Source organism: Erythrolamprus reginae, chromosome 4 (genome assembly GCF_031021105.1).
Source record: "Erythrolamprus reginae isolate rEryReg1 chromosome 4, rEryReg1.hap1, whole genome shotgun sequence".
Classification (NCBI taxonomy): Eukaryota; Metazoa; Chordata; class Lepidosauria; order Squamata; family Dipsadidae; genus Erythrolamprus; species Erythrolamprus reginae.
In genome coordinates, this window is record NC_091953.1 from 21587428 (window position 1) to 21614823 (window position 27396).

The following is a 27396-nucleotide window of genomic DNA, read 5'->3' on the forward strand; positions in this document are numbered from 1 at the left end:
GTCATAGAAGAGCCAACTTTGCCTACTCCTGGTCGCAGTAGATCGGGATTTATTTATTTTTTAAATACCTGCTCAAAACTCCAAGGCGCTCCGCCTCTTTTCCCATCCCATTTTCCGATTGGCTGCTTTCCGCCTTTAGGCGCGAGGGCCCCTTTTTTTTCCGAATCTTTGCTCTGATTGGGGGCCTCTCCACTTACCTCACCGGCATCGCGGGGAAGCGATTTGTGGAAAACACCAGCGCCGCGCTCTCAGTCAACCTATCGGGGCCTTCGGTTGGCTTGGCACGCGGAGGGGGGGTGGGAGGGGGAAGAGAAAGCGAGATGTTGTCTTTACAGCTTCGCCTCCAACATGGCGTCGGCCGTGAGCGGGTCTGAGGGAGATGAAGGGGCGATGGCAGCGAATTCGCCGGCGGACGGCCGGGCGGGAGAAAGCGGAATGGACCTCGGGACGGCGACCTTGGCAGCGAGTGCCGGAGGAGGAACCGGCGGCGAGAGTGAAGACGACGAGGAGGAGAACGTTTATGAGGTGGAAAAGATCTTGGATATGAAAACGGAAGATGTAAGTCCGGTGAGGGGCGGGTTTTCTCAAGGCAGAGCGGAGTTGATGGCTGCGGGGTATACAGCCAAGAAATGAATCACGGAACAAGTCAACCAGAATTCTCACTTAAATTATTATACTTGGGGACGCATTATGCAAAAGATCCATAAGAGGCGAGGAGAGCGGGACAAGAAAACCCCGAAGGGAAAGAGAGCGAATGCTATGAGGGAATACTTGAATATAATATAATATAATATTGATATATATATGTGTATATATGTGTGTGTGTGTGTGTGTATATCTATATCTATATCTATATATATATATATGTTACATACATAAACACAGTACATACATACATACATACGTATCTCAAAAAAAATAAAGGGAACACTCAAATAATACATCCCAGATCTGAATGAATGAAATATTCTCATTGAATATTTCATTTGCACAACTATTCCATTTGCGCAACAGCATGTGAAATTGATTGACCATCAGTGTTGCTTCCTAGGTGGACAGCTTGATTTCACAGAAGTTTGATTTACTTGGAGTTATATTCTGTTGTTTAAGTGTTTCCTTTATTTTTTTGAACAGTGTATATATATAAAATATATATAATAAATAAATAAAAAGAAAAGGTTTTCCTGTTGTTTCCCACCCCGGTTTATTCTCTCTCTAAACTATTCTAGTGAAAAACAAATTATTTATAATCGAAGCTATCTCTGTAGTAATGTCACTAAGAATGTTATGGAATCATATGGAGAAATATAGTAAGTTTTTTTGTCAAATCGCTGTTACAAAGAATATTGGTTTGTTATTTCACGCACCAGCAGCTCCATTAGAGTGTTTGTCTGTTTCTCTGTCTGCCTTTCACTCTCTCTGTCACTACTGATGAGCTGCGTGCACAGCTTTGCTTCTCCTGCACATGCGCATATACAAGTGTGTTTTTGCTTCTGTGCATGCACAGGAAGCAATACCTCGCGGCGGGACACATAGGTGTGTGAGATTTTGGTGGGTTTTTTTTGTTTCTGCATATGCACAAAAGCAAAAAATCGCCAAAATCTCACACATGCGCAGGAAGCAAAATCTGGCGAGGGGTTGGTTGTGTGCGTGCATGAGATTTTGAAATTTTTTTGTTTCTGCGCAGAAGCAAAAAAAAATCGCCAAAAATCTCACATCCACATGCACAGGAAGCAAAATCTCCCGAGGGGATGTGCAGGTGTGTAAAATTTTGGCATTTTGTTTTGTTTTGGCGCATGCAGCAAAGAAGCAAAATAAATGACCAAATCTCACGCACCCGTGCACCTCTTGTGAGATTTTGTTTCCTGCGCATGTGCAGAAGCAGAAACACACTGGGATGCGCTTGCACACAGGAGAAGCAAAGCTGCGTGCACAGCTCAGCTTTTGCTACCAGTGTGGCGTCCTTTACTGTTCCAATAGCAACCCATTACTGCTCTGTCTCTCTCGTGACTGCACAACATACCGGTATGTACAATAGGATTGGTTAAGGTCCTTCAGTGCACCCTTCCAAAACAATACAATTCACACTGAAGACAGAAAGTCCCTAACCCAATAATACACATCATTTATGTAGCTAATACAATATTGAAGGAAACACAGCAGGGTCTTGCAGCTGAGAGGATGACTTGGCCTTCTGACTCTATAATTTGGGAAACAGCTTTTCCCTCAAAAAAGGGAGGAATGTTAAAAAAAAGAGGCAAGTCGACTAAAACATATGAAGAACGGTAGCAGGAATTAGTAACCTGATTGTTAAGTGAAGCTTATCTCCCCATGGATTTTGCTTGTCCGAGAGTTGCAAAGGAGGATCACATGACTGTGGAGGATCAGATCATAATTTTGGGCTCGCCATTGTAAATATGAATCAGTTGTCAAGCATTCAGATTTTGATCATGTGACTATGCTGTTGGTGCCATGGCCACAAGTGTGAAAATGGTCATAAGTCAGTTTTTTTCAGGACTATTTTAATTTTGAATTAAATGAACTGAGAGGTAAATTGAGGACTACTTGTATAATAGAGAAAGTCCTAATCTACTGGCTGTATGTTCAGTGACTACAGCTATAACAGCACTGAATAATTCGGTTTAGAACTGGTCCTCAAACTTGCAGCATTTACATGGTCATGTGTTCATAATTGAGATGCTTCAGAAGTGACACGTGCTTTCAAAGGACTTAACTTCCCATGGTCACATGATTACCACTTTCAGCTTTACCTGCTGACTTCTCACAAGCAAAGTAAGCAGGGAAGCCAGCTAGACATCACAAGTCGAGGTCGCATAATGTCTTCCTTAATAACCTATTATAATTTGCTTAACAACCATAGTAGAGCTGACATAAGCCCAGTGTGGTCGTGTGGTGATTTGCTTTATGGCTGTGTTGTCTAGCACAGAATGAGGGCTCCTATATTGTTTTTTTTCTTTAGGAATTAATTAATTTCCCATCCTCTAAGTCTAGACTACTGTAATAACAACAAAATACTATTTTTCTGATATGAAACTTATGAACTGAAAATAGAACATAATTCTTGTTACTGATATTGAAAAATAATTTCAGCTATATGATTGTGGCAGCGGGCAGCTTGTTTAAAATTTGAAGAAAACTCTGAAGTTTTCAAAAGGAAGTCTTCAAAAGGAAGTTTTTATTGTTCTGGGCATTGTTCTTTTTCTGATTCAAATCAGAAACTGCCAAAACACATTCACAACCTTTCTTCAAAAATTTTCCATAATAATGGAACAAATACATTGAGCCACCCTGAATTCAAAACTTTCACCCAAACTGTACCAGTCTATAGTATGGAATATTTTTCTGTTAAATATTTATTTGTTATTCACTTTTTAACCATTTCCCTCTCCATTGCCAGGGTTAATTAAAACATGTATATAGACATCCACCTTAAAATACAAATTGGGCAAGTTTCAATAATAATAAAATCCAGAACAATAAAATCATAAAACCAAATAAAAAACCAGTTCCTTAGTCATTCTTTTGGGATGCCCCACTACCAATTCCAAACATAGAAACATAGAAACATAGAAGACTGACGGCAGAAAAAGACCTCATGGTCCATCTAGTCTGCCCTTATACTATTTCCTGTATTTTATCTTACCATGGATATATGTTTATCCCAGGCATGTTTAAATTCGGTTACTGTGGATTTACCAACCACGTCTGCTGGAAGTTTGTTCCAAGGATCTACTACTCTTTCAGTAAAATAATATTTTCTCATGTTGCCTTTGATCTTTCCCCCAACTAACTTCAGATTGTGTCCCCTTGTTCTTCTGTTCACTTTCCTATTAAAAACACTTCCCTCCTGAACCCTATTTAACCCTTTAACATATTTAAATGTTTCGATCATGTCCCCCCTTTTCCTTCTGTCTTCCAGACTATACAGATTGAGTTCATTAAGTCTTTCCTGATACGTTTTATACTTAAGACCTTCCACCATTCTTGTAGCCCGTCTTTGGACCCGTTCAATTTTGTCAATATCTTTTTGTAGGTGAAGTCTCCAGAACTGAACACAGTACTCCAAATGTGGTCTCACCAGCGCTCTATATAAGGGGATCACAATCTCCCTCTTCCTGCTTGTTATACCTCTAGCTATGCAGCCAAGCATCCTGCTTGCCTTTCCTACCGCCCGACCACACTGCTCACCCATTTTGAGACTGTCAGAAATCACTACCCCTAAATCCTTCTCTTCTCTTATTCTATCATTGAAAAAACTGTAAGAAATTGATGGCCGTGCAAAAGACTAAAGGTGTGGGGGACTGCTGGCTCATGGTGTAGAGGGTGGTCCATAAGGTAGGGGCAACATTGAAAAAGGCAGGCTTCCAAGATCCAACTAAATAGCCAGATTTCAGGGAAGTGACCTGAATGAATCCAATTGTTCATTGCGACCATCTGCTGATTTATTATTTCTTATTCTACTCAATGGGATGTCATTATGCACATTTCTAACTTTTTTTCTTCTATCAGGGAGAAGTGAAATACAAAGTACGGTGGAAAGGCTATGCACCAGATGATGATACATGGGAACCTGAGGAACATTTGAAAGACTGTAGAGAAGTTCTTCTTGAGTTCCGAAGGAAAATGCTGGAAAGTAAACCTAAGCCTGTCAAAAAAGAGATACAGGTATGTTTGGTTTCAGACCATTCACTCCATTTGTTTCAACCTGTTTTTCCTAATCACAGATCCTATTCTTTGCAAAGCTTCATCACTACCACCACCAACCTGCTCATCCTTAAAGCTCTTCTTTCCCTATTGCTTTTTTTCTGAAGTACTGTATATCTTATACCGGCTGTATAGTCCTCATTTACTCACTTATTCAGTAACCGTTTACAACCATGATGGTGTTGAAGGAATGGTATTTAGAACCAGTTGTTGAAGTTGTAGCCATCTCAGGGAATGATACTGGTACAGTAGTTGGCAATCAGCTTGCATTTTAGATGGTTACAGCATCCTATCACTGTTTGCAATCTTTCCTGATGTCTTCCACAAGCAAAGTCAATGGGGAAGAAAAGTTGAAAGTTCCTCTGACAAGTCACTCCTGCTCCTACTGTTTTTTCTCCCAAAAAGAGAAAAGCATATGGGTAAGTGTGGTCACAGCCCAGCCTGCCTCCACTCAAGCCACACAATATCCCCCCTTCTATATTTGCGCCAGATGCTCATGGCCCCACTGCACTTACACTCTGCACCTCCTAGCCTTGCTGCACTACTACTGCTACTACCACTACTACACTATGCTGTGGATCCCCTAGTCTTGCTGCATTCCCTCCACATTGCAGCACACCCCCCTCCTCTTGGTTGCACTTCCTTGCCTGCTGACTGCTTGTGAACTGCGTAAGGAAAAGCTCATCATAACCAAGACTTATGACTTTCTGCCAGCTTCCTCACTGATTTTGCCTTGGTAGCTTGGCAAGTAATCACAAGTTCTAGCCATATGAGGTCCATGCATAACAACCTATGATTCTTGCTTAATGATGAAAATTGGGACTGCCAGTGATTGGCATCACTATATGACCTTTTTCTTTTTTAGTTACATTGCTTAGCAACAAGACTGTGTTAATTTCTCTCTGTCATATATGTGGGTATATGCATAATTCTGTATTTATTTATTTTGTCATGTTTAGTGTATATAGAAAGTGGTGACCCTTTGAGAGCTGTATGCAATGAAATGTCATTTTAATGTATGCCAATTACTGTATATTCAAAGTGACAAAGTTATTTTAAGTCTAACAGAAATTCTGCACCTAATTACCATTGATAAGCAAGGATTTGTATGACAGCTCTAAACTTAAAGCATTTTAAAAATACTTTTAGGCGTTACCAGTATATGGTCCCTTGATATTTACGAAAAAGGCTGTTTTAAAATGATGAATTTGAATTTGTATCCTGTATGATATTTGTTGTAAAAATATTTCTATTGGAACCAAAATTTTACAAAATTAAATTGGTAAAATGATTTTCATTAATGCAAAAATTGCTCAGGCCATCTTAAAGTCTAGACACTAATCTGTTAAATTATAGTGGTCTCATTGGGTTTCAGACAACATTTCAGACATTATTTGATTGGACTTGTGAAAAAGAGAATTCATTTGATCATCTTGATTTATTTTGTCCTTTATTTAATCTATAGATTTTCTTTTGTATACTGAAGTAAACCCCAATCATTATAAGCCCATAATTATTTAAAACTAAAAGGCAAATTACAGTAATTGAAATCAAACAGAAAAGAATAGTCTAATCAAGGTACTACTAAGGAAAAAATACCACACTGCCACAACACTGGAAGGATTTGAATTGTGTTGTACATGAACAGAGAGAAAATTTCACACTCACTAGCAAGGAGTAAACCTCTCTCCAAGCAATCAGCCTAACTCAGAGAGCATCAAGGACTCGATAATTGAAATCTTATCAGCGTATTAGATATTCTAGTAGTGTTACATCACTTTTAAACTTTCACTGCTTTGGTTTTCAAACCTAGTTTAAAATGCTGATATTGAGTTTTAAATGGTTTGGAACCAAGCTGCTTAACGGGCAGCCTATATATTTAAATGCCTCCCTACTCACACACAGAAAGGGCTACAGAGATCCTGGTTGTATATATGGTGAGGCTAGATAAAATAGCAGGCAGAGCTTTTTGCTGATGCTCCCACGTGCAGAATTTTATCCCTGCTATTTTCCTGTAGAAACATGCAGGGGTGTCAAACTCAAGGTCTGTGGTTCCAGTTCTGGGAAACAGCGAAGGACTGGCCCGCAATGTCTCTGCCAGCGAAAACGGAGCTCGGGAAGGTTATACACGCTCCTCCCCTGAGCACTCCGGCCAGCATGGGCATTCCCAATACGAGTGACATCAAGCTGGCCACACAGCTCTTCCTCCCAAGGTCAAACACAACCCTGATGCGGCCCTTAATGAAGTCGACTTTGACACCCCTGTATAATGCATTCAAAACTTCTAATTAAGAAAATAACTTTGTGCCTATTTTTAATATGCTGCAATTATGGACTCGATATGATATAAGTGCTCTAGAGGTGGAAGCAGTTTGGATTTTTCACTTGGGTTAATTGAATGATAACTTCTCTCAGCCATGTGACAACTCTCATAAAATAAAGGAAGTCTTCCAAAAGGTGTATATGAGTAGTCATAGGAAAAAAAGTTTTTTAATCTTGGAGAAAATAGACAGATAATTTGATATCAGATCTTTGATTTTACCTTTCTCTATATAAATATCAAATTTGAAACAATTTTTGAATACACTAATGTTACTATAAGATCCTATGCTCTGCTGTCCTATCCTATCCTCTATCCTATCAGATCCTATCCTATCCTAGTTTGTATTCAATGTTTTTAAGTGTCCCTTCTTTTTCTCCCTTTTGCAGAAACTGACTTTAAATGATGATCTTTTTGAAGCAGATTCTGAAGCAGATAGCGATTGGCAAAGTGATACAAAAGGGGACCGGTCACCAAAGAAGAAAAAGAAAAAACATAAAGACAAAGAAGATAGATACCAAGATGAAATACAAAAGAAAAAAAATAAACTCGGCAAAGTTAAAGAAAAACCATTTCTAGACTGTGAAAATTCTTCTGACAGTCTGGCTTCAGATTCCAAACCAAAGAAAAGGACTTCAGAGTCAAAGGAAGAGATTAAAGAGTCCAAAAAACAAAGGCGAGAGGATATAAAAGATTACAGTACAAAAAAAGAAAGCAAACATGGAAAGAAAAAAATGAAAGAGGAGAGTAAAGAAAATAAGCATATGCACAAGCGGAGACATAGTATTAATCACTTAGAGGATGAATCTAGCATGCAAGATGATTCTTTTTCTCAAGCTGCAGATTTTGAAAGTGAAGATTTAGACTCTGATAGCAGTGAGGAAAAATGTAAGACCCCTTCTGGCAAATACTGGTCAGAAGAGGTTTCAGTACACCAGCCTGATAGTACTTCAAGCACAGATGACAGTTCTGAAATAAGGGTTAAAAAGAAGAAAAAGAAACGCAAAAAGTCTGCGGAGTTTGATGAAAACAGAAAAGTAGATAAAAATTTGGAGAAGAAAAGCACCCAGAAAAAGCCGAAGGCTCCAGAGATAACAAAAACTGCTGCTGTGCTCGAAAATAAAAGGCCATTTATATCTGCTCCAGCACAGAAGCCTTTGAAATTGTCGGTTGATGAACGAGGATGCAGGCCCAGTGATACAGGAGGAGAGGGGAGCAATAATACCAAATGGAAAAGCAAAGAGGCAAAGCCAGCCCAATCCTACGGTGGGAATGTGCTTCAAAAGACCGCCATTCCTGAAAGCAAAGAAAAGAATATAAATTGGAGAAGTGATGAGAAAATAAAAGAGAAGCCTTCTCAGCATTCTCCAGGGGAGAATCTTTTTGAAAAATTTATCATGGACATGGAAAGCAGTAAAGGAGTAAGCATGGTTGGCAAGAAGAATCTCTCCAAAATTGAGCTGAATGTTGAAGAAATCCCAAAGGAAAGAGGCATTTTACCTAAGGTAATCAGTATTGGATGATACAGAATTAGGATTTATAGTATTTACCAGCCCTTGTTGGTTTTTTAAAATTCTAAATCTTCATTTAATCATACCAGCAACTTCATTTTTCTTTTCTTTCTAGGCATTTCCATTCATCTTTTGCTGTTTGCTTTTTCCCCTGTTTTTAGTGTTCTAAAGTCAAAATAAATCAATTTGAGAGAGTTTGAATTAAAATAACACCTAAACTTCCTATCCTATCTGTTCTGTGTATTCTGCCATATTATACTATTTCCACTCCTCAGATTATGTAAGTAATCTCAAAGCAATTTGATTAATGCAAGATAATCAGACTTGCTGTGTAAGGGTTCGTTAAAATGATTCTGCTACTTTTACTCGAGTAAAGTGTTATCTAAATCTGCATTAATCTACTATTTTATCGTTTATGAGTAAAAGGGTTCAGTTACCAGCTTGTGTGAGTAAGTAAGTTAAAACCTTTTATGAAATCCACTGATTATATAGTACTAGGACTCTCCTGTCTATTTGTAACCATCAGTTGGCAAAATTGGAAGGCATAGGGCAGCAATTATTGAACCAAAGTAACTTAAATGGGCTATTTTAAAAATATGCTGTGACCCATGACCCCCATGGATATGAAATTTGGGGGAGTTATAGTGCTTCAGCATCCTCACAGTCATGTGAACCTCATTTTCAACATTCCCTGACAAACTTCTCAGAAGTTCCTAGGGAAACTGGTAATAACTTGATAGTAGATCATGGTTGCTGAGCCTTCCTACCACCTTCCGATTAGAAAAGTCTTCACTTGTGGGGAGAAAATCAATGGGAAAGTTGCTTGCGTAAGCCTACCTACCTGTGCAGCCTCCCTCAGTTCTTATTCACTCATGCTAGCCACTTGTGCACCATTCTCTCCCTCCATCCCCCAGTAGCAGCCATGTGGGGAGGTGGGGAGGAAAAGGAAGGAAATGAGGGAGCCAATTTGGAAGTTGCTCCTGCTCCCACTGTTTCTTTGGGTTTTTTGCCCACCTGTGATCATTCTGTTTAGATAAAGAAATATACAGTGATACCTTGTCTTACAAACTTAATTGGTTCCGGGACGAGGTTCTTAAGGTGAAAAGTTTGTAAGACGAAACAATGTTTCCCATAGGAATCAATGGAAAAGCGATTAATGCGTGCAAGCCCAAAATTCACCCCTTTTGCCAGGCGAAGCACACGTTTTTGCGCTGCTGAGATTTCCCTGAGGCTCCCCTTCATGGGAAACCCACCTCTGGACTTCTGTGTTTTTGCGATGCTGCAGGGGAATCCCAGCATCGCAAAAACGAGCGCTACACTGGCAATGGAAGTCCAGAGGTGGGGTTTCCCAGCGAAGGGAGCATCAGTGAAATCGCAGCATCGCAAAAACACCGAAGTCCTCGAAACCCCACCTTCGGACCTCTGTGTTTTTGCAATGCTGTGATTTCACTGAGGCTCCCCTCACTGGGAAACCCCACCCCCGGACTTCCATTACCAGCGAAGCACCCGTTTTTGCACTGCTGGGATTCCCCTGCAGCATCACAAAAACACGGAAGTCCGGAGGTGGTGTTTCCCATGGAGGGGAGCCTCAGGGGAATCTCAGCAGCACAAAAATGGGTGCTTCGCTGGCAATAGAAGTGCGGAGGCGGGGCATCCCAGCAGCGGCGGTGGGTTTGTAAGGTGAAAATAGTTTGTAAGAAGAGGCAAAACAATCTTAAACCCCGGGTTTGTATCTCGAAAAGTTTGTATGACGCATTTGTAAGATGAGGTATCACTGTATTTGAAATGATGAGCTATTGGGTCACAAGTTGTTTAAGTTTGTTACAGAACTGAAAGTACTTTAGACAAAATCCAGTGAAATATATATGTGTCCAAAAGTTTGGGAAATTTAATGTTCTGAGTGTTTTCCGTTCCATCCAAAGACTATAATAAAGGTTAAATGCTGAAGAAAATACTATTGTCTATGTTTAATGTCTCATTTTTTTTATGTCCTGGACTTCACATTCATTTTAGTGTGATTTAAATTGCTCTTAGGTCCATGCATTTATAGTTTTGCTCTCTAATGGTTAGTTTCACTATGTTTTGCTCTTCTTTAGGCTATATGGAAATGAATTCCGCTTCTTAATACTTTTGTAATAAATTGAACAGAACACATTTATATATTTTGTATTAGCTTTTGTTGCCATCTGAATCTAGAACACTCTCATTTGTGTTATTTTTCACCTCTAGGAAAAAGAAACCAAAAAAAGTGAAATAAAAGAAAAATTCCAGAAGAAATTAGATTCTGAGAAGGAAGAAAAAAACAGAAAAGAGCAAAGGCAGTTTAAAAGTAAGGCTGAAATAATAAACTATAAAATATTTTTTTGAGGAATACCAGTGTAATCTCGTTTCAGTCTTTACAGTACAATATGTACTGTTCTTGAAAAACTGGTGATCTTTTTCATCATTACATATTTGGCACTAATGTTTGATTCTCATGGGTTGAATTCAAATGTAGGTGAATGCAGAGGAGCAAACGAGAGGTCTTTTGTGTGGTATTATATCACAGGTGCTTTGTAGTGGTTCAGAAGACCAGGTTGAATGAAAAAGATTGTGTGAATATTAGTGGTAGAAATGTAGGAATCATTGTAAGAATTTGACTTTTTAAGGCTACCTACTAAAATATAGTATGATGCTTACATTAAACTGATAAATTTGTTTCTTTATGTTGTGAAAAGTTAAACATCTGTTCACATAGAGAGATGAGTTACATCTTAATTTAATTGCTATAATATATAAAGTCTATTTTGAGCATAAATCTATAGAGATAAATCTGCTTCCCCTCTCCTGTTATATAAATTTAAATCTTGATTTAGGCAGAATATTCTTGTGTAATATTCTAAAGCAATTACAGTTAGTAAAATTGTTGCATGGTATTTAAGTTCCAGCTCCTAGTAGGTTGAAAAATTGATTATGATGTTAGCTTGATGAAAACATCTTTGCAAATAGTGTATTTGAGGTGTTTTATAATTAAACCTATCCAAGCAGTGATATTTGAAGAATGAAATAATCTGGAAATGGTTTAAAATATTTTAAGTATGCTGACATTAAAGCATCAGTAGAACACTTCAGATAATAGACCATATGAAAATTTTTGCTTTGATTGCTTTCCTGAATGAAATAAAGGAATGTGACTTTCAGATCCCCAGAATTAGGTTTCATGCATAGAGGCATGTCATAGAAAAAAGTGTTCTTTATCTGCCCCTTTCTTCCTCTTAGTCTCACTAGATGGTAGTGAATTTTAAATATTCCTCTTTGAGCTGATCGCACTGGATGCTTCGCTCTCCTTAAAGTAGGCAGACTGAAGATGCTTGCAGTGAATGGGGTTTATCCTCTAAATCAACAATACATATGAAAATTTATTTAAAATCAACAGAACAAAATTATCCCGCTAGCTTAAAAAGCGAACTTGTAAATATGCTGTAACAAATGTTCCTATTAAAAATCTGTAAGGTGATGTTTTGCTAGTTTTTTCCAGTTCTAAGGAATCATTGTAGGCCTTTCAAAAATTTAAAATTCTCTTGCCTCCAGAAAGGTGATTCCCACTTTTACATAGAAATTGTGTTACATTAACCTTAAAAATAATCATTATATCCCACTCTTGGCATATAGTCCACAAAATAATATTTTTTGTTCTAGGTTTGAAAGAGATCAGGAGTGCATTTGATGTGTTTAGCATCTGTTCAGAAGAAAATAATGACGAGTCAGCAATCGAGTCTAGATCCACAGATGAATTGAGATTAAAAGATAAGCAAGTACATAGCAGGACCAGCAGAGATGAAACCGATACGTGGGCATACATTGCAGCAGAGAGTGACCATGATATAACTGAGGACAGTTCTGGTAAGTTAACTATGTGCCACTGAGGACAGAACCTCATGTCAGGTGGCTCTACATTGTGATCCACAAATAGGTAAGAGGTCTGTCATAATGGTCTTAAAGGGACCTGTGAATAATCCTTGTCTATTTCCTGGAAGCTCAGTATCCACTCTCCATTGCATTAAGTATCACTTGTAAGTCAAATGTTCCTTAGAACTGGAGTCTACAAACCCTTGACCATAACCCAGTGCTGAGCCGTAGGCTGTCAGGAACTGAGCTGCAGAAGGGGTGGGCTAGTGCACGTGTGTGCCAAGGTACATTTATGAAAGCGGTGCACACACACAAAACCATCCTCTCTCCCCACTTCCGCCAAGCTGGCGACTGCTACCTTAGAGCTAGATGAAAATGCTCTATAAATATTTATGAATATTTCAAAAACTATTGAGAATAAATTTCGTTAGTAGACAACAGCGTGTTGAAATTCTTTTAGAATTTCTTATTGAATCATGTAATTTGATTAATGATAAATGCAATTTTTTGAGATTATGGAGGAAGGCATAAAGTATCTCAATCCTGGATCAGTAGTGCTAAAAATGTTGTGATCAATGAATACATCCAAGTATATCTAAAAATAAATATGTCCATTAGGAAATACAATATACATTGATTTATAACTAAATCTGACTCTAGCAGTTTGGGCTAGATTTATTTCAGAGGATTCAGATATTGTGAATTTTATAATTGAATTGGCAGAGATAATATGCAGAATGTGAATTCAAACTATTTCATCTATAAAACACTTCATTTTGAGTTTAGAACAATGTTTTGGAGTATGAAACAAGTGGCTTATGATCTGTTTCAATCATTTAGGATATATGTCAGATTCAAATTTTTGGAGGGTTTGAAATAGCTATTCTGCCTTCAAAAGTCCACGTGGTTCTTGTACACTAGTGAGAAGGAAGGATGTCTGCAGAGATAATTGATTTGATGATCCAAAGATTTATCTTTTTTTCTTTTCTTCTAAAAATCCAAACATGATAGATACAAAGCAACAGACCATGAGTTTAGGTATGGACATGCAATTAGAATGGCTATCACTAGACGACTTTCAGAAACATCTTGATGGAGAAGATGAAGAGTGCTCGACAAATGAAGTGATATCATCAGGTGAGTAACACGCAGAGACTGAATTAGCTGCATATCTCCATTTCTTAAAAATATTAATTCCTTTTGAATGCTTCTTTTCTAGTTCAGCTGCGAGATGCTGTTAAAAATGGGAACTATACTATAGTAAAGATTGCACTCAATTCAGACGAAGAATATAATCTCGATCAGGAGGTATGTTTCAATAGAATATGTTATTTTTTATAATCATACAATAGGAATTTCATCTTCTGAAGTATACTATTTAAAGATACTAGATCATCGATGATGGGTTTTATAATGTTTAGATTATGATTTCTGGAACACAAATCTGTTTATACTGCATAGACTTTACTTTAGTAGGACTGCTTCACAATTTATTACTTTAATAAATTTGTATATCAGTTGTATTAATAAATATTACTCATTTGAAAAATTATTCCAGTGCAATCAGCCAGCGTATTTTTATTTAAAATACATTTTAGCTTATCAGTAAAATTGACATATTTAAAATTATTATTATCCAAGCAAAGTTTTTCCTGTTCACTCTTAACACAGCACAAAATATCTTGTCTGAATTCAGGCATATAGAAAATATAATTATTTTTCTATTTGTGGAATGCTTGTGAGAGGCTGTATGTAGTCAACTTACTTAACAGCAGAATACTGTAATTAGAAATTTTCTTCAGTTTCAGCAGTTAATTTGCTTTTACACATGTATTAACCATGTGGTACATTTGTTCTTCACTAATCAAAGTTACTTCTTTAGGAAGATATTTTTATTGATAACTGATCATCATAAATCACTGTTGCAGGATTCTAGTGGAATGACTCTGGTGATGCTGGCTGCTGCAGGAGGTCATGACGATATTCTTCGACTTCTTATCCGGAAAGGAGCTAAAGTTAATTGCAGACAAAAGAATGGCACAACTGCATTGATTCATGCAGCTGAAAAGGTCTGTTTCCTGCCGCCCTCTTTATGTTTATTCTTTCCTCTAAAATTATCCTAGTTGAACTTGGATTTTGGAGAAGATCTGGCCCACAGGGCCGCCCAGGAAACAGCAAAGGACTGACTCTTAGTGCCTCTTCTGGCAGAGGGTTGCAGGAGGCCATTGTAGCCAAAAACGGAGCTTGGGAGTCAGTTTTCATTGGGAGAGCTCTCAGGCAGCCATAAGCGCCCTGACACAAGACATCGAGCTGGCCATGCCCACCAAGCCAAGCACAACCCTGATGCGACCCTCAGTGAAATCGAGTTTGACACTCTGTCTTATATTATTGGTTCAACTCTACCATTGATCTCTTTTTCTACTGCTTTTTCAATGTAAGCCAAACTCATAGATGTTCTTAAGAATATTATCTTGCTTCAAGACACAATACTATTTAAAGAGTCATGCAAATACGTAGCATATTCCTTATATGTAGTGATTGAGAGAGAAATTAAAACAGGGTAGCAACAATTCATATGTGATTTGTTTAAAGCTGTAAGCAGAAATTCTTGAAATGAGTGGCATAAATCTGCTTTGAAGGAACTGAAAATAATTTGTGTTTGTAGTGTGTACTGATCTGGTAGTCTTGTTGTTTGGCAGCACATTTCATGACAGTTTTACTATTACGTTGTATACTTTCTGCAATATTTTAACAGAATCAGAAGGGACCTTGGAGGTCTTCTAGTCCAACCCCCTGCTCAAACAGCAGATTTTATCCCATTTGACTCATTATTTTAAGTTCTCTTAGGTTCAACATATTCATGTGTGAATCATTTTGTTTTTGTAGAACAATCTAACTACTGCAGCCCTTCTCTTGGAAGCTGGTGCACATGTGAATGTGCAGCAAAAGACTGGTGAAACTGCACTAATGAAGGTATTGTTAACTTGAGTAAACTTGAAAAATCTGGATATATTTTCATCTAGACAAGTTATTCTCTTTAAAAATTCTAATACATTAGTCACAAATTTAATTCAAGTCACAAATTAAATAAATGCTACTTCATAAGTACAAGAAATGTTCATATTTTGGAATAAAACAAATATGACAATGAACTATAATGTTATAAAAATGTGTTGAAGATTTTACCCTTACTTGTTGCACTGAGTTAATGTTTGTTGACTTAAGCTCAGACCTGAGGGAATTAATCTTGTATGATCTCACCATATGGACAGATGAATGTGGGAGAAGATGGTCCCTTAGTAAACCTGGTCTGGAAATGTGTATGGCCTTTAAAGAAGACAACCAATGTATTGTAGCACACCCAGAAGTCAACTGGCAACCAGTGCAACTCCTAGAGCAGTGATGGAGAACCTACCACAGGTGGCACGTGGAGCCATATCTTAGGTCACATGAGGTGTTGTGATCTTAGTGCCGAAAGAGCGTGCGTGCATGCATGCATGCATGAGTGCCCACACCCATAATTCAATGCGAAAACAGCTTCCCCCACCGCCAGAGGCCCTCTGGAGGCTGGAAACGGCTTGATTCCCAACTTATGGTAGGCCCAGTAGGCTCGTGTTTCGTCTTCCCCATGCTCCAAAGGCTTCCCTGGAGCTGGGGAGGGCGAAAACGCCCTCCCTGGAGGCTCTTTGGAAACCAAAAACGCCCTCCGAGAGCTTCTGTGTGAACCAAAAATCAGCTGGCCGGCACACAAATGCATGTTGCAGCTGTGAAGGGGAAACGGCTCGCGTGCCAGCAGATATGGCTTCGTGTGTTACCTGTGGTACTTGTGCCATAGGTTCGTCATCACTGCCCTATGTCATCTCCAGCATGCATGCATATACTAGCCAGCTGATTTTCTGTCTTTTCAGCCATTTTTCCTCTCCCCAGGCTTCAGGAAAGCCTCCTGAACCTTGGGAATGGCGAAAAACGAGCCAACTGGAAGTTCGTTCTCGAACTCTTCCGGTTGGTCTGCTGGGCTATTTTTCACTCTCCCAAGGATTCAGAAAGATTTTCTGAACCTTGGGGAGAGTAAAAAAAACAGCCCAGTGAGCCGACTGGTAGTCCGGAGGCTTCAGTGTGTCCTGTGTACATGTTTAGGGGGGCAGCACAGGAGGGGTTGTGTGCATTGTTAGTACTCTGTACAAAACAATTGGGTTTGCAATATATAAACAAGCTAACAATGAATGTTTGTATGTATTGAAGTACCATAGCTTTAAGAGGTAGTGTTGCGAATTGCCATAAGAGGGAGCCAGCAAGCATGATTTTGCTCTCTCTGTTCTTTCTGCTGGTTTACTGGGACTGATGTGTGTTTTATGATAGTTTAATGTATTTGTAATTACCACACTGTTTAATTTGGCTGTGCTGTTTTTAAAGTAAACTAAACTAATTGAACTTTAATGTATCTGTTTTTGTATGACTAATTACTCATATCTGCTAGATATCTCTTGGAATCCGACATTTCTGCTGTGCATGTCCTTGATAACTCAAGGGTCGTTTTGCACACTCTTTAACTCGCAATTCATGGGAGGCAGCGCAGGGAAGGTGGTGCACATGTGGGGGGGCGGGCATTGTATTATGGGCGTGGGCACGCATGCGCTATTGTGTGCGCGCATGCGCTATTGTGTGCACATACCCTTTTGGCACCAGAGCCAAAAAATGTTCGCCATTACTGCCCTAGAGCAAAGGGTTTATCCAAGTATACTGTATCAGGATGTATCCATTTCTACTTAGGCCACTGCATTTTGTACTATTATAGCCCAGCACTACAGTAAATATATGAAATCCAGTGCTGCTAGCATGTACCCCAAAATATGCATGTGCTTTAACTGCCTTTTCATAATATCTCTTGGTAAACACATGTAGGCTTGTAAGAGAGGAAATTACGATATCGTCCGTCTTATGATTGAAAATGGAGCTGATTGTAATATTTCATCAAAACATCAGAGCACTGCCCTTCACTTTGCAAAACAGTGTAATAATTTATTGGTATCTGAACTCCTCAGGAATCACCTGGCTATGTAAGTCCTTTCCTTGGGGGTGGTTCCATTTCCTTTGTGAACCGGGAAACATTGATGTCAGATTTTTTTATTGGAAGATTGTATTTCTTAAAGTTATTTTAGTATAATGCTTAATTAGATTATTCCTTTCATGCTGATTTTCCTGATTTAGTTTTTAGGAGGATAATTGCCTTTATTAATAGCTTCAATCTGTGAGGGATTTTTAAGCTTCTTCAAGTTTGAAAGATTTTAACATTGTTTTATGCAAGCCAAATCTGGAAAACCCTAAAGTTATTTTTTAACTTTTATTTGCTTCAGTAGTTTTGTCTTGTGAATGAAAATATATTTACATGTCTTCTTATAAACAAGTAATAATAAATATGTAATAAACTATTTTAGTTGAATTTTTAATAATTACCATTAGGAAGTTTTACCCAGGCATTGCTCATTTATATTTTTTACTTATAAAGCCTGTTCTTTACTTTTTAAAATTAAAAATTGATTTAATTAGTATGTTTATAGTGATTAATATGTTTACATATTGTAATAAGTATTGACAATTTCAAAATTAAAACATAATTATGTCAACCAAACCATCCAGAATAAGAATACAATAAAAATATATTAACAATATCTAAAACTAACTCCATCCATGCATTCTCTGGAATTCAGCTTTGATAGTTTAAACCCAGAATCTCAGTGGGCAGGGCAAATAGCATTCTCCTTATCCTAACATGATTAAGATATATTCAGTTTCTGGAAACTAGAGGAAGAATGGGCTTTCACATGGAGAAAAAAACTAAGAGAAATATGGTGGAAGGAGAACTTTGCTTATATGCTGTATACGGAAGAAGCTATTATGCAGAAAGGATTCCTTAAAAATGAATTACAGTAGATGGACTATTTGAGACAGGGACTTTTATTGAAGTTATTTTTCTAGCCATCTTAATTTCTCATTGCTTTTGTTCATTGATATTTTATTTTTTAATTTATTTTATAAGAGATAAATGAAAGAAAAGGACTTAGCTTATAAAAAGTCTGACTTTCATCTCTTTTAGGGCAGAGGCTTTAGAGTTTTGGGAAATAAATGTAATTCAGTTCTACCGTATCTACCGAATTCAGAAGTAGTTTGGATTTATAATAGTGGCTCTAGCAGTTTGAAAGGTAGAAAGGGGGGGTCGTACACACATTTTTTCCTGGCTTTGTTCTTTCTATTTATATTTTGGGGTGCTCTGTAAATAGAAGGAGGTCATCAACTGGCAAAATATTACTCATTGAGAGTAAACGTTTTCTAGTACAATTACAAATTCTAATTTTGTTTGATTTTAGGCTAACCCGAGTGGCCGAAGAGACCATCAGGGAATACTTTGAAGCCCGTCTTAATTTGATGGAACCAGTATTCGATATTGCATGTCATCTGCTTTGTGAGGGACCAGATTATTCTTCAGAATTCACCTATAAAACCCCACAGAATGTGCCTGAAGGTTGTATTGGAGACAAGTTTGATCAAATAGTGAAATGAAAATCTAGATATTTAAGAGTGCGATATCTACCTTATGGCTATCATCCAGTTGGGATATTTAGATAAAATGTGTTGAAACTAAAATATTATGCTAATGATAATAGATAGCATGTTTTTTAAAATTAAAGTATTGAAATTGACAAGTTGTATTGCTTAGAGATTTTGTTTTTGAGAGAGAGAGAATATAATATATTTAATAGTGGAGTTAAGTTAATCTGAATATTCCAAGTGAATAGAAATTATGTTATGAGAGAAAAAACAGGTAATAATTTTTTCAGAATTATAATCCTAAAAATTGGATTTCCCAAAGTTAAAATATCTGATTTTATTTAACAATACTTTACATTAGAATTGTATATTAATGAATTCTTTATTTAATAATCCTACATACAAAATGTAAAAAGAAATTAATATTCTGCCGCATGAATCCCAGCGACCGGTTAGGTCCCACAGAGTTGGTCTTCTCCGGGTCCCGTCGACTAAACAATGTCATTTGGCGGGACCCAGGAGAAGAGCCTTCTCTGTGATGGCCCCGACCCTCTGGAACCAGCTCCCCCCAGATATCAGAGTTGCCCCCACCCTCCTTGCCTTTCGCAAGCTCCTTAAAACCCACCTCTGTCGTCAGGCATGGGGGAATTGAAATTTTTTTCTCCCTTCCCCCTAGGCTTATAGAATTTATACATGGTATGCTTGTTGGTATGATTGGTCTCTTAAATTGGGGTTTTTTAGATTACTTTTTAATATTAGATTTGTTACATTGTTTTCTTCATTGTTGTTAGCCGCCCCGAGTCTTCGGAGAGGGGCGGCATACAAATCTAAATAAACTAAACTAAACTTTAGGAGTCCCAAATCAATTCATGTTTCTTTAAGCATTTATTTTCCAGATTATCTTTCTGAATCAGACTTGGGCATTCATTATGAAAGAGATCTGATTGGCAGTTACATAGTTTAAGAACTTTGATATACAATTTGTACTGCTACTTTTTAATATTGAGGTATTATTCAAGCTGCTATCTATTTATATATTAGAAACTAGTATATAATTTGTTAATAATTTTTTTCATAGAGAGATAGCAGTTCTTTATTCTTTGTATGTGAAAGCCCATTCTCGAAATGAGTGTCCGTTGTTTTTCCACAGGATCTGGGATTCTTTTATTCATTTTCCACGCAAACTTTTTGGCGAATGACATCATTGCTCGGCTTTGTGGACCATGCAGCGTGCAAGCTGTTGTTTTGAATGACAAATTCCAGCTACCTGTATTTTTGGTAAATTTATTTCATCGCTTTGGTTAGTTATTTCATCTTTAGAGATGTATGGGGGTTTTTATTTCTAAGAGTTAACAATTCATCATCTTAACAGAGGAATCAAGAATCACATTTATCTTGTATTATGGGGAATACCTTCAAATTTGTGAAAATTTGGAAAATCTGTGCATGAATTCATATTTTTCACACAAATATTCTCAGCTCCAATCCTTGATATATCCCATTTTTGGGGAAGATTTGCCAGTCTGCTGTTTGTATATATAGATCTATAAATAGTTTAAACATGGTTTATTTCATGTGTACCTCCCAGTGACTGATAAGGACCCACAAGCTTAGTCTTCTCCGGGTCCTGTCAACTAAACAATGTCGGGTGCCGGGCCCATGGGAAAGGGCCTTCTCTGTGGCTGCTCTGGCTCTTTGAAACCAGCTTCCTCCCGAAATCCACCCACTATGGAGAAGGAGCATTGGTCTTACTTGATATGCTTCTTCTCGTAGGGTGCAGCTAACCTTCAATCACATCCAAAGTTTGTTTGGTCTGGCCTTCGGGACAACAAATTGTTATCTTCTAATTGTTGACTTTGGGAGCTACATCCTTCTTCAAAGAGGAGAAATTGAAGCAGGAGGGCGAAGATATCAATTTGTCAAACTCCATCCTCATTGGCTGAAGGGACTGTGTCATCCCATTCTTCGAGGTTAGCTCCACCTTACGAGAAGAGGCATATCAGGCAAGACCAACACACCTTTTCTCCCCACCCAGCAAATACCAAACAAGCGTATTTGTACACATGTGCCCATCATATAATTCAATTCGTGGGGAGGGCAAAAACAGTTTCTCCTGTCCCCTGGAGGCCCTCTGGAGGCCGGAAATAGCCTGTTTCCCAACTTCTGATGGGCCCAGTCGGCTCATGTTTCGCCCTCCTCAGGCTCCAACAGCTTTCCTGGAGCCAGGGGAGGGTAAAAACACCCTCCCAGAACCTCTGTGCGAGCCAAATATCAGCTGGGCGGCACACATGCATGTTGGTGCTGAACTAGGGCAACGGCTCGTGTGCCAGCAGATATGACTCCGCATGCCACCTGTGGCACCCGTGTCATAGATTCGCCTTCCCTGCTCTAAGCTATAGCTCTTTGCTTTCCAACATCAGGCTTTGTCACTGCTTCCTTTCTCATTCTTATTTAGTTTAATAGTTAGTTAGTAACAAATGTCAACATATATGAAAGTTTGCATGGTCTTTAATTGGCTAGACTAGATTTACTACCCTTACTTTTTTTGACGAGTAGCTTAACTGTATTTTTCTGAAAGAAAGGGAAGGAATTTGGAATACAATACCAAGTAAATGTTTCCTTCCTTTTAAAAACAAAAACAAAACCCTCTCTATAATACATAGATACTTTTGTCTACCTTTAATAGATCTTGCAGAGAAGTTAGTGTGATAGTAGATGGCAGTTTTATTTAGCAATGTACAAGTGAAACTCAAAAAATTAGAATATTTTGCCAAAGTTCATTTATTTCAGTAAGTCAACTTAAAAGGTGAAATGTAATATATGACTTGTTGCATGCAAGGCAAGCTAGTTCAAGCTGTGATTTTTCATAATTGTGATATGATGGGGTACAGCTCATGAAAACCTCAAATCCACCATCTCAGGAAAATAGAATATTACATGTAATCAATAAAAAAACGATTGTACATAGTATACAAGTACAAGCATGCATATGTACTCAGTACTTCGTTTGGACCCCTTTTTGCAGCAATTACTGCTTCAATGCGTGTGGCATGGATGCTATCAGCCTGTGGCACTGCTGGGGTGTTATTGAAGACCAGGATGCTTCAATAGATGCTTCAGGTCTTCTGCATTGTTCAGTCTCATTCTCTCATCTTTCTCTTGGCAATGCCCCATTAAATTTTCTATGGGGTTCAGGTCAGGCGAGTTTGGTGGCCAAGCGCAGTGCACTTGATTCCATAACATCTCAGCCGTGCCACAGGCTGATAACTTCCATGCCACACTTCAGTGAGGCAGTTATTTATTTATTTGTTTGTTTGTTTGTTTATTTATTTATTTATTGGATTTGTATGCCGCCCCTCTCCGCAGACTCGGGGCGGCTAACAGCAGCAATAAAACAGCATATAATAATAATAATCCAATAATAAAACAGTTAAAAACCCTTATTATAAAACCAAACATCATCATCATCATCATCATTATTATTATTATTATTATTATTATTATTATTATTATTAATTGGATTTGTATGCCGCCCCTCTCCGGAGACTCGGAGTACGTATGGTATGTACAGACATACCATGCATAAAATTGTAAAGGCCTAGGGGGAAAGAGTATCTCAATTCCCCCATGCCTGGCGGCAGAGGTGGGTTTTAAGAAGCTTACGAAAGGCAAGGAGGGTGGGGGCAATTCTAATCTCTGGGGGGAGTTGGTTCCAGAGGGCCGGGGCCGCCACAAAGAAGGCTCTTCCCCTGGGTCCCACCAAGCGACATTGTTTAGTTGACGGGACCCGGAGAAGACCCACTTTGTGGGACCTAACTGGTCGCTGGGATTCGTGCAGCAGAAGGCAATCCCTGAGATAATCCGGTCTGGTGCCATGAAGGGCTTTATAGGTCATAACCAACACTTTGAATTGTGACCGGAAACTGATTGGCAACCAATGCAGACTGCGGAATGTTGGTGTAACATGGGCATATTTGGGGAAGCCCATGATTGCTCTCGCAGCTGCATTCTGCACGATCTGAAGTTTCCGAACACTTTTCAAAGGTAGCCCCATGTACAGAGCGTTACAGTAGTCGAGCATCGAGGTGATGAGGGCATGAGTGACTGTGAGCAGTGACTCCCGGTCCAAATAGGGCCGCAACTGGTGCACCAGGCGAACCTGGACAAACGCCTCCCTCGCCACAGCTGAAAGATGTTTCTCTAATGTGAGCTGTGGATCGAGGAGGACGCCCAAGCTGCGGACCCTCTCTGAGGGGGTCAATGATTCTCCCCCCAGGGAGAATTGCTGCCAGAGGCCCAAACCAAGTACTGAGTTACATGTGCATGCTTATACTTTTCAGAGGTCCGATACTGTTCTATGTACAATCCTTGTTTTATTCTAATTTTATGAGATGGGGGATTTGGGGTTTTCATGAGCTGTATCCCATCATCATCATCACAATTATGACAAATCACTTGTCTTGAACTAAGCCTTGCATGTAATGAATCTCTCTCATATATTACGTTTCACCTTTTAAATAAATGAAATTTTGCATAATATTCTAATTTTTTGAGTTTCACCTGTATAGTTAAATATGCTATATACTTGTAGGTTGGGATAGACACTTAAGAGCAGGGATGGGCAAATTGTAGCCCTTGGGCAAATTTTGCATTGCCTTTGGTCTAATTTCAGAATTTCTCTCTGCAAGAGAGTTCTGTCTGTCCCCCCCCCTACAATTGGGAGACAGAGGAGGGAGTTGTCTGAAAGAGGAGGATGGTCAGAGCACATGGGTATACATACATTGCCATTCCCTTTTCACTCTGGCCCTGCCTACTGCCTGCTTCAGTCCCACCTACAACATGGCCTGCACCTGGGGCAGAGGGTGGGGGAGATTGTCCTCTCCTGCTTTAGAAGCTTTATAAGTGATCTGTTGGTGAAATATAATCCAGAATATTCTGGATTAAGTCAAAAGAATATTCTGTCTTCACGCAGTACTTTAAGGTGCTGTTGGTACCTATTGTTTGGCTCCGGATAGAGAGTAGGGAGGTACCCTTTGTCTTCATCTCATCCTTTCCCCTCCCTCCCAGCCCAACAGAGCCTGCCAACCTGCCCAGACAGAGCAGATTGCACAGCGGATCTTACAGGTGAGTGGCTAGGCTAATAACTGTTAAGGCGTTCATGCCAATCTTATCCAGCCACCTGCTTTCCCTGCCTTATTTTAATGGGAATTACACATCCATTTCCTCTACTTGGCTCTGCCCATGCCAAACCTCACGCCTACTTTTGGGCATTCCCAAGTTGATTTCAAGTTTTAAAAAAATACTAAGGCAAGACTTGCTGTATTATGCCCAAAATTTATATTTATTTATTAAATTTATTTATTAAATTTGTATGCCGCCCCTCTCCGTAGACTCGGATTAGTGCAGGGGTTGGCAACCTTAAACACTCAAAGAGCCACACAAGTCCTGACCAGAAGCCCCCCCTCCCCCCCCGCCCTTCAATTCCAGAGCTGACCGGACGTCCGGTTCCCCCATCATAGAGTCATCTCCTAGCACGGCAGCCTTCTTCCTCTGCCAACCAGAAGTCCAGTTCCTCCACCATAGAATCTCCTCCTAGTGTGCCATCCTATTTCTTCTACTGTCCTAAGCAAAAGCCCCATCAATCATGGAGCCAACCAACAACAGGGAGCTGCAGCAGAGGGATGAAAGAGCCACATACAGCTCCAGGGCCACAGGTTGCCGACCCCTGGATTAGTGCTTTAAAAAACAACTTGCTTAATTTCAAGATTTCTGTTTCTTTTCCTGTTGTTGTTTTTTAAAATACCTGCCTCTTAGAAGCTGCATGTTTTTAGTTGTGCTGTAGCTTTTATGGTTGGCATTTGGTCTTTTGCATTAAATGATATTTGGGGGGGTGGCTTTTATATTTTGTCTGGCTTGTGAGAGATGTTACATCTGTGGATTCATTTCTTTTTCCTCTTTATTTTAGGATAGTCACTTTATTTATTCCTTCAATCCTATTCAAGGCCTTAACAAGTTCTTCATACGTTTAGCAGAAGCCCCAACAGCAAAGGTGAGAACTGCAAATGAAGAGCATTATTCGAATGAATATATAAAAGTTCCCCAAAGGCAATTTTGAGCCTTCTAAAACCTTAGGAAGAATCTAGTGTAATCCATATTCTGAGTATTTATAAAGCACTAGTAAAGATATAAAAACATATCCCATGCTTTTTTTACAAAATGTCTTTTCATATGAAAATGTATAGAAGAATGCCCCTAAAATTTGTGAAATGCTCTATTTATTTAAAACCTACTATGCTGTCTCCTACGTATTTCATACATTGGGATGGAAAGATTTTGTCAGTGACTTTTTGTTCCTTACAGGTCAAGCTGTTGATAGCTGCCTATAGAGTGCAATTACAGTGACTGAATGAATGAGGCAATTTTATTGGACTCTTCGTCATTTGAGCCTCATCGAGAAGTATGAAATTCCTGGTGCAGTCTTGTTTAATCTCACTTCATTTTGTTTGAATGCTATTTATATGTGAAATACACTGCTTTAAAACATTGTGAGATTTATTTTGTAGACATGTGGCTGTATTTGTGTCAATGACTGTAATTCAACTTGTAAGGCTCGAAGTAACATTTCCACAATGTGGAATTAATAGTTTTAAAGAGCAAGTATCTTGGTTGTGTATAAATGTTCACATTTTGCCCTGACTTTGATGTTTATATTTAAGTTTATTTAAAAAAAACAGCTATAAATTTCTATTGCTGTTATTAAAAAAAAGAACTTAATGAAGAACTTCTGTGACTAATTTATCTGAACAGAAGTTTAATATAAGAGAAATTTAGGATGGATTATTTAGAACGTATCAACAAAATTTGTACTAAAGAGATATGGTAGTGTAATAATGGGTAGTGTTTTATTCTCTAAGTTTAATAGGTACAGGAAAGAATAGTTTTTCAGATACATTTGGCCTATTTTTTTAAGGGCGGATTATATTTATACCTTTATGCTGAACTCCAGCCATGCAATGGTCCCCAAATGATTGAACTATTGCTCTCAGCTAATCTACACTGGTTCTGAGATTAAAATGTAAGATACACATAAATCCTATTTGGATGTAAAAATTAAAGTTTCGTTAGTCAAATTTCAACTTACATCTTATGCTATTTATTTTTAGTGTCACTGCATTAAAATAGCTAATAGATTAATGATAAATTAAATCTGAGTGCATTTGATCTTAAACTGCTAAATGGCAACACAGATGTTAAGGTTAGCATTGGGCATATCAACTTCTCTTAAGATAATACAAATTAAAGAGTCCGCAAAAAATCCTTCTATTAGGTATATAGCATCTCATGGCAATATTCCCCCATTCTGCCCATATCACTGGATATGTATCTGTGGGTAATACTTACTTTATGCTATCTAATGCTGATACTATAGCCACCATTCTAAGTATATACAAAGGGTTCTTCCACTCTGGAAATGCAAGGAAATATAATTTATACCTCTTCTCAAAGCAATATTCTGTGCTTTCTGAACATAATTTTTCCTACTGGTGGGCAATCATAAACCTAGTAATAGCTTAGAACCGTGATAGCAAAATTATGGCACGCATGGCACACATGTGGCACACAAAACCATAGCTGCTGGCCCGCAAGCCATTGCCCTGGTTCAGTTCCAGCTGATTTTTGGCTTGCGCTGAGGCACCGGGAGGGCATTTTTGGCCTTCGAAGGACCTGCAGGGGGCTATAGTGGTCCAGAAAAAAAAAGTTTAATGGTACTGAAGCCAAGTGCCCCACCCACCCACCTTCCACTGCACAAGTTCTGGTGCTCATTCACAAAACTAACTAGACTTGTTTCAATCCCCCAACTGGGCTTAACTAGGACCAGTTGAAATAATCAATTGCCTAGAATTGGTTCGCTAAAAAGGGAAAATTGGACCAAGAAAAGGCCCACCACTGCTTCTTTCAAGGAAAACAGCATTTTTTGTTCCCTTTGAACTCAACTAATCATCAGCCAGTCAGCCAAAGGAACCAGGAAAGTAAATCAAGCCCAGAGATGGGACTGCTTGAAGTAGAAAGAACATTATGCACTAATTTGGTTTCTGCATATGAATTGTGTTGTGATTTGTCCACTTCCGGCTCAGCTGGTCACGGATTTCGAGGACCAGGAGACAGATGCGTATTGATATTCTAGGCCAGTGTTCTTGTCACCTGAGACTGAAAGTGAGAATGAGGGGGAATTTGAGACCGAGGATCTAGTAGAGACTGTAGCACCCCCAGTTACAGTATAGACTGAGTCAGAGGAGGAAGATGAATTACAGGATGAGCCCATATTTGACGCCAGAGTCAGAAGATCTTTGTCCAGACAAGAGTATCTGAAAAGAATGGGGTCTTGGTGTTAGTAACTCTAGGGAT

At 38.7% G+C, this 27396-nt stretch overlaps 1 protein-coding gene across 2 annotated transcripts; it reads left to right on the top strand.

The window, feature by feature from the left end:
- Positions 1-296: 296 nt before the first annotated feature.
- MPHOSPH8 (M-phase phosphoprotein 8) lies at positions 297-26126 on the top strand. Of its 2 annotated transcripts, XM_070749794.1 has the most exons (15): positions 297-558; positions 4531-4686; positions 7435-8550; positions 10786-10885; positions 12235-12438; positions 13456-13581; positions 13664-13752; positions 14373-14513; positions 15331-15417; positions 17347-17501; positions 18810-18964; positions 20141-20268; positions 24058-24114; positions 24956-25039; positions 25351-26126. In XM_070749794.1, the coding sequence occupies exons 1-15, from the start codon at positions 349-351 to the stop codon at positions 25390-25392; spliced, it is 2850 nt and encodes a 949-aa protein (XP_070605895.1). In that variant the 5' UTR covers positions 297-348; the 3' UTR covers positions 25393-26126. The 2 variants fall into 2 exon arrangements, with proteins under 2 accessions (XP_070605895.1, XP_070605896.1); XM_070749795.1 differs by lacking the exon at positions 24058-24114.
- Positions 26127-27396: the final 1270 nt, after the last annotated feature.

Excerpts from the sequence above, each read along its gene's own strand:
- MPHOSPH8 (XM_070749794.1), top strand. The coding sequence starts at position 349 with ATGGCGTCGGCCGTGAGCGGGTCTGAGGGAGATGAAGGGGCGATGGCA. Across the intron at positions 8,551-10,785 it reads AAAGAGGCATTTTACCTAAG|GAAAAAGAAACCAAAAAAAG; the intron begins GTAATCAGTATT and ends TTTCACCTCTAG. Across the intron at positions 14,514-15,330 it reads TGATTCATGCAGCTGAAAAG|AACAATCTAACTACTGCAGC; the intron begins GTCTGTTTCCTG and ends TTGTTTTTGTAG.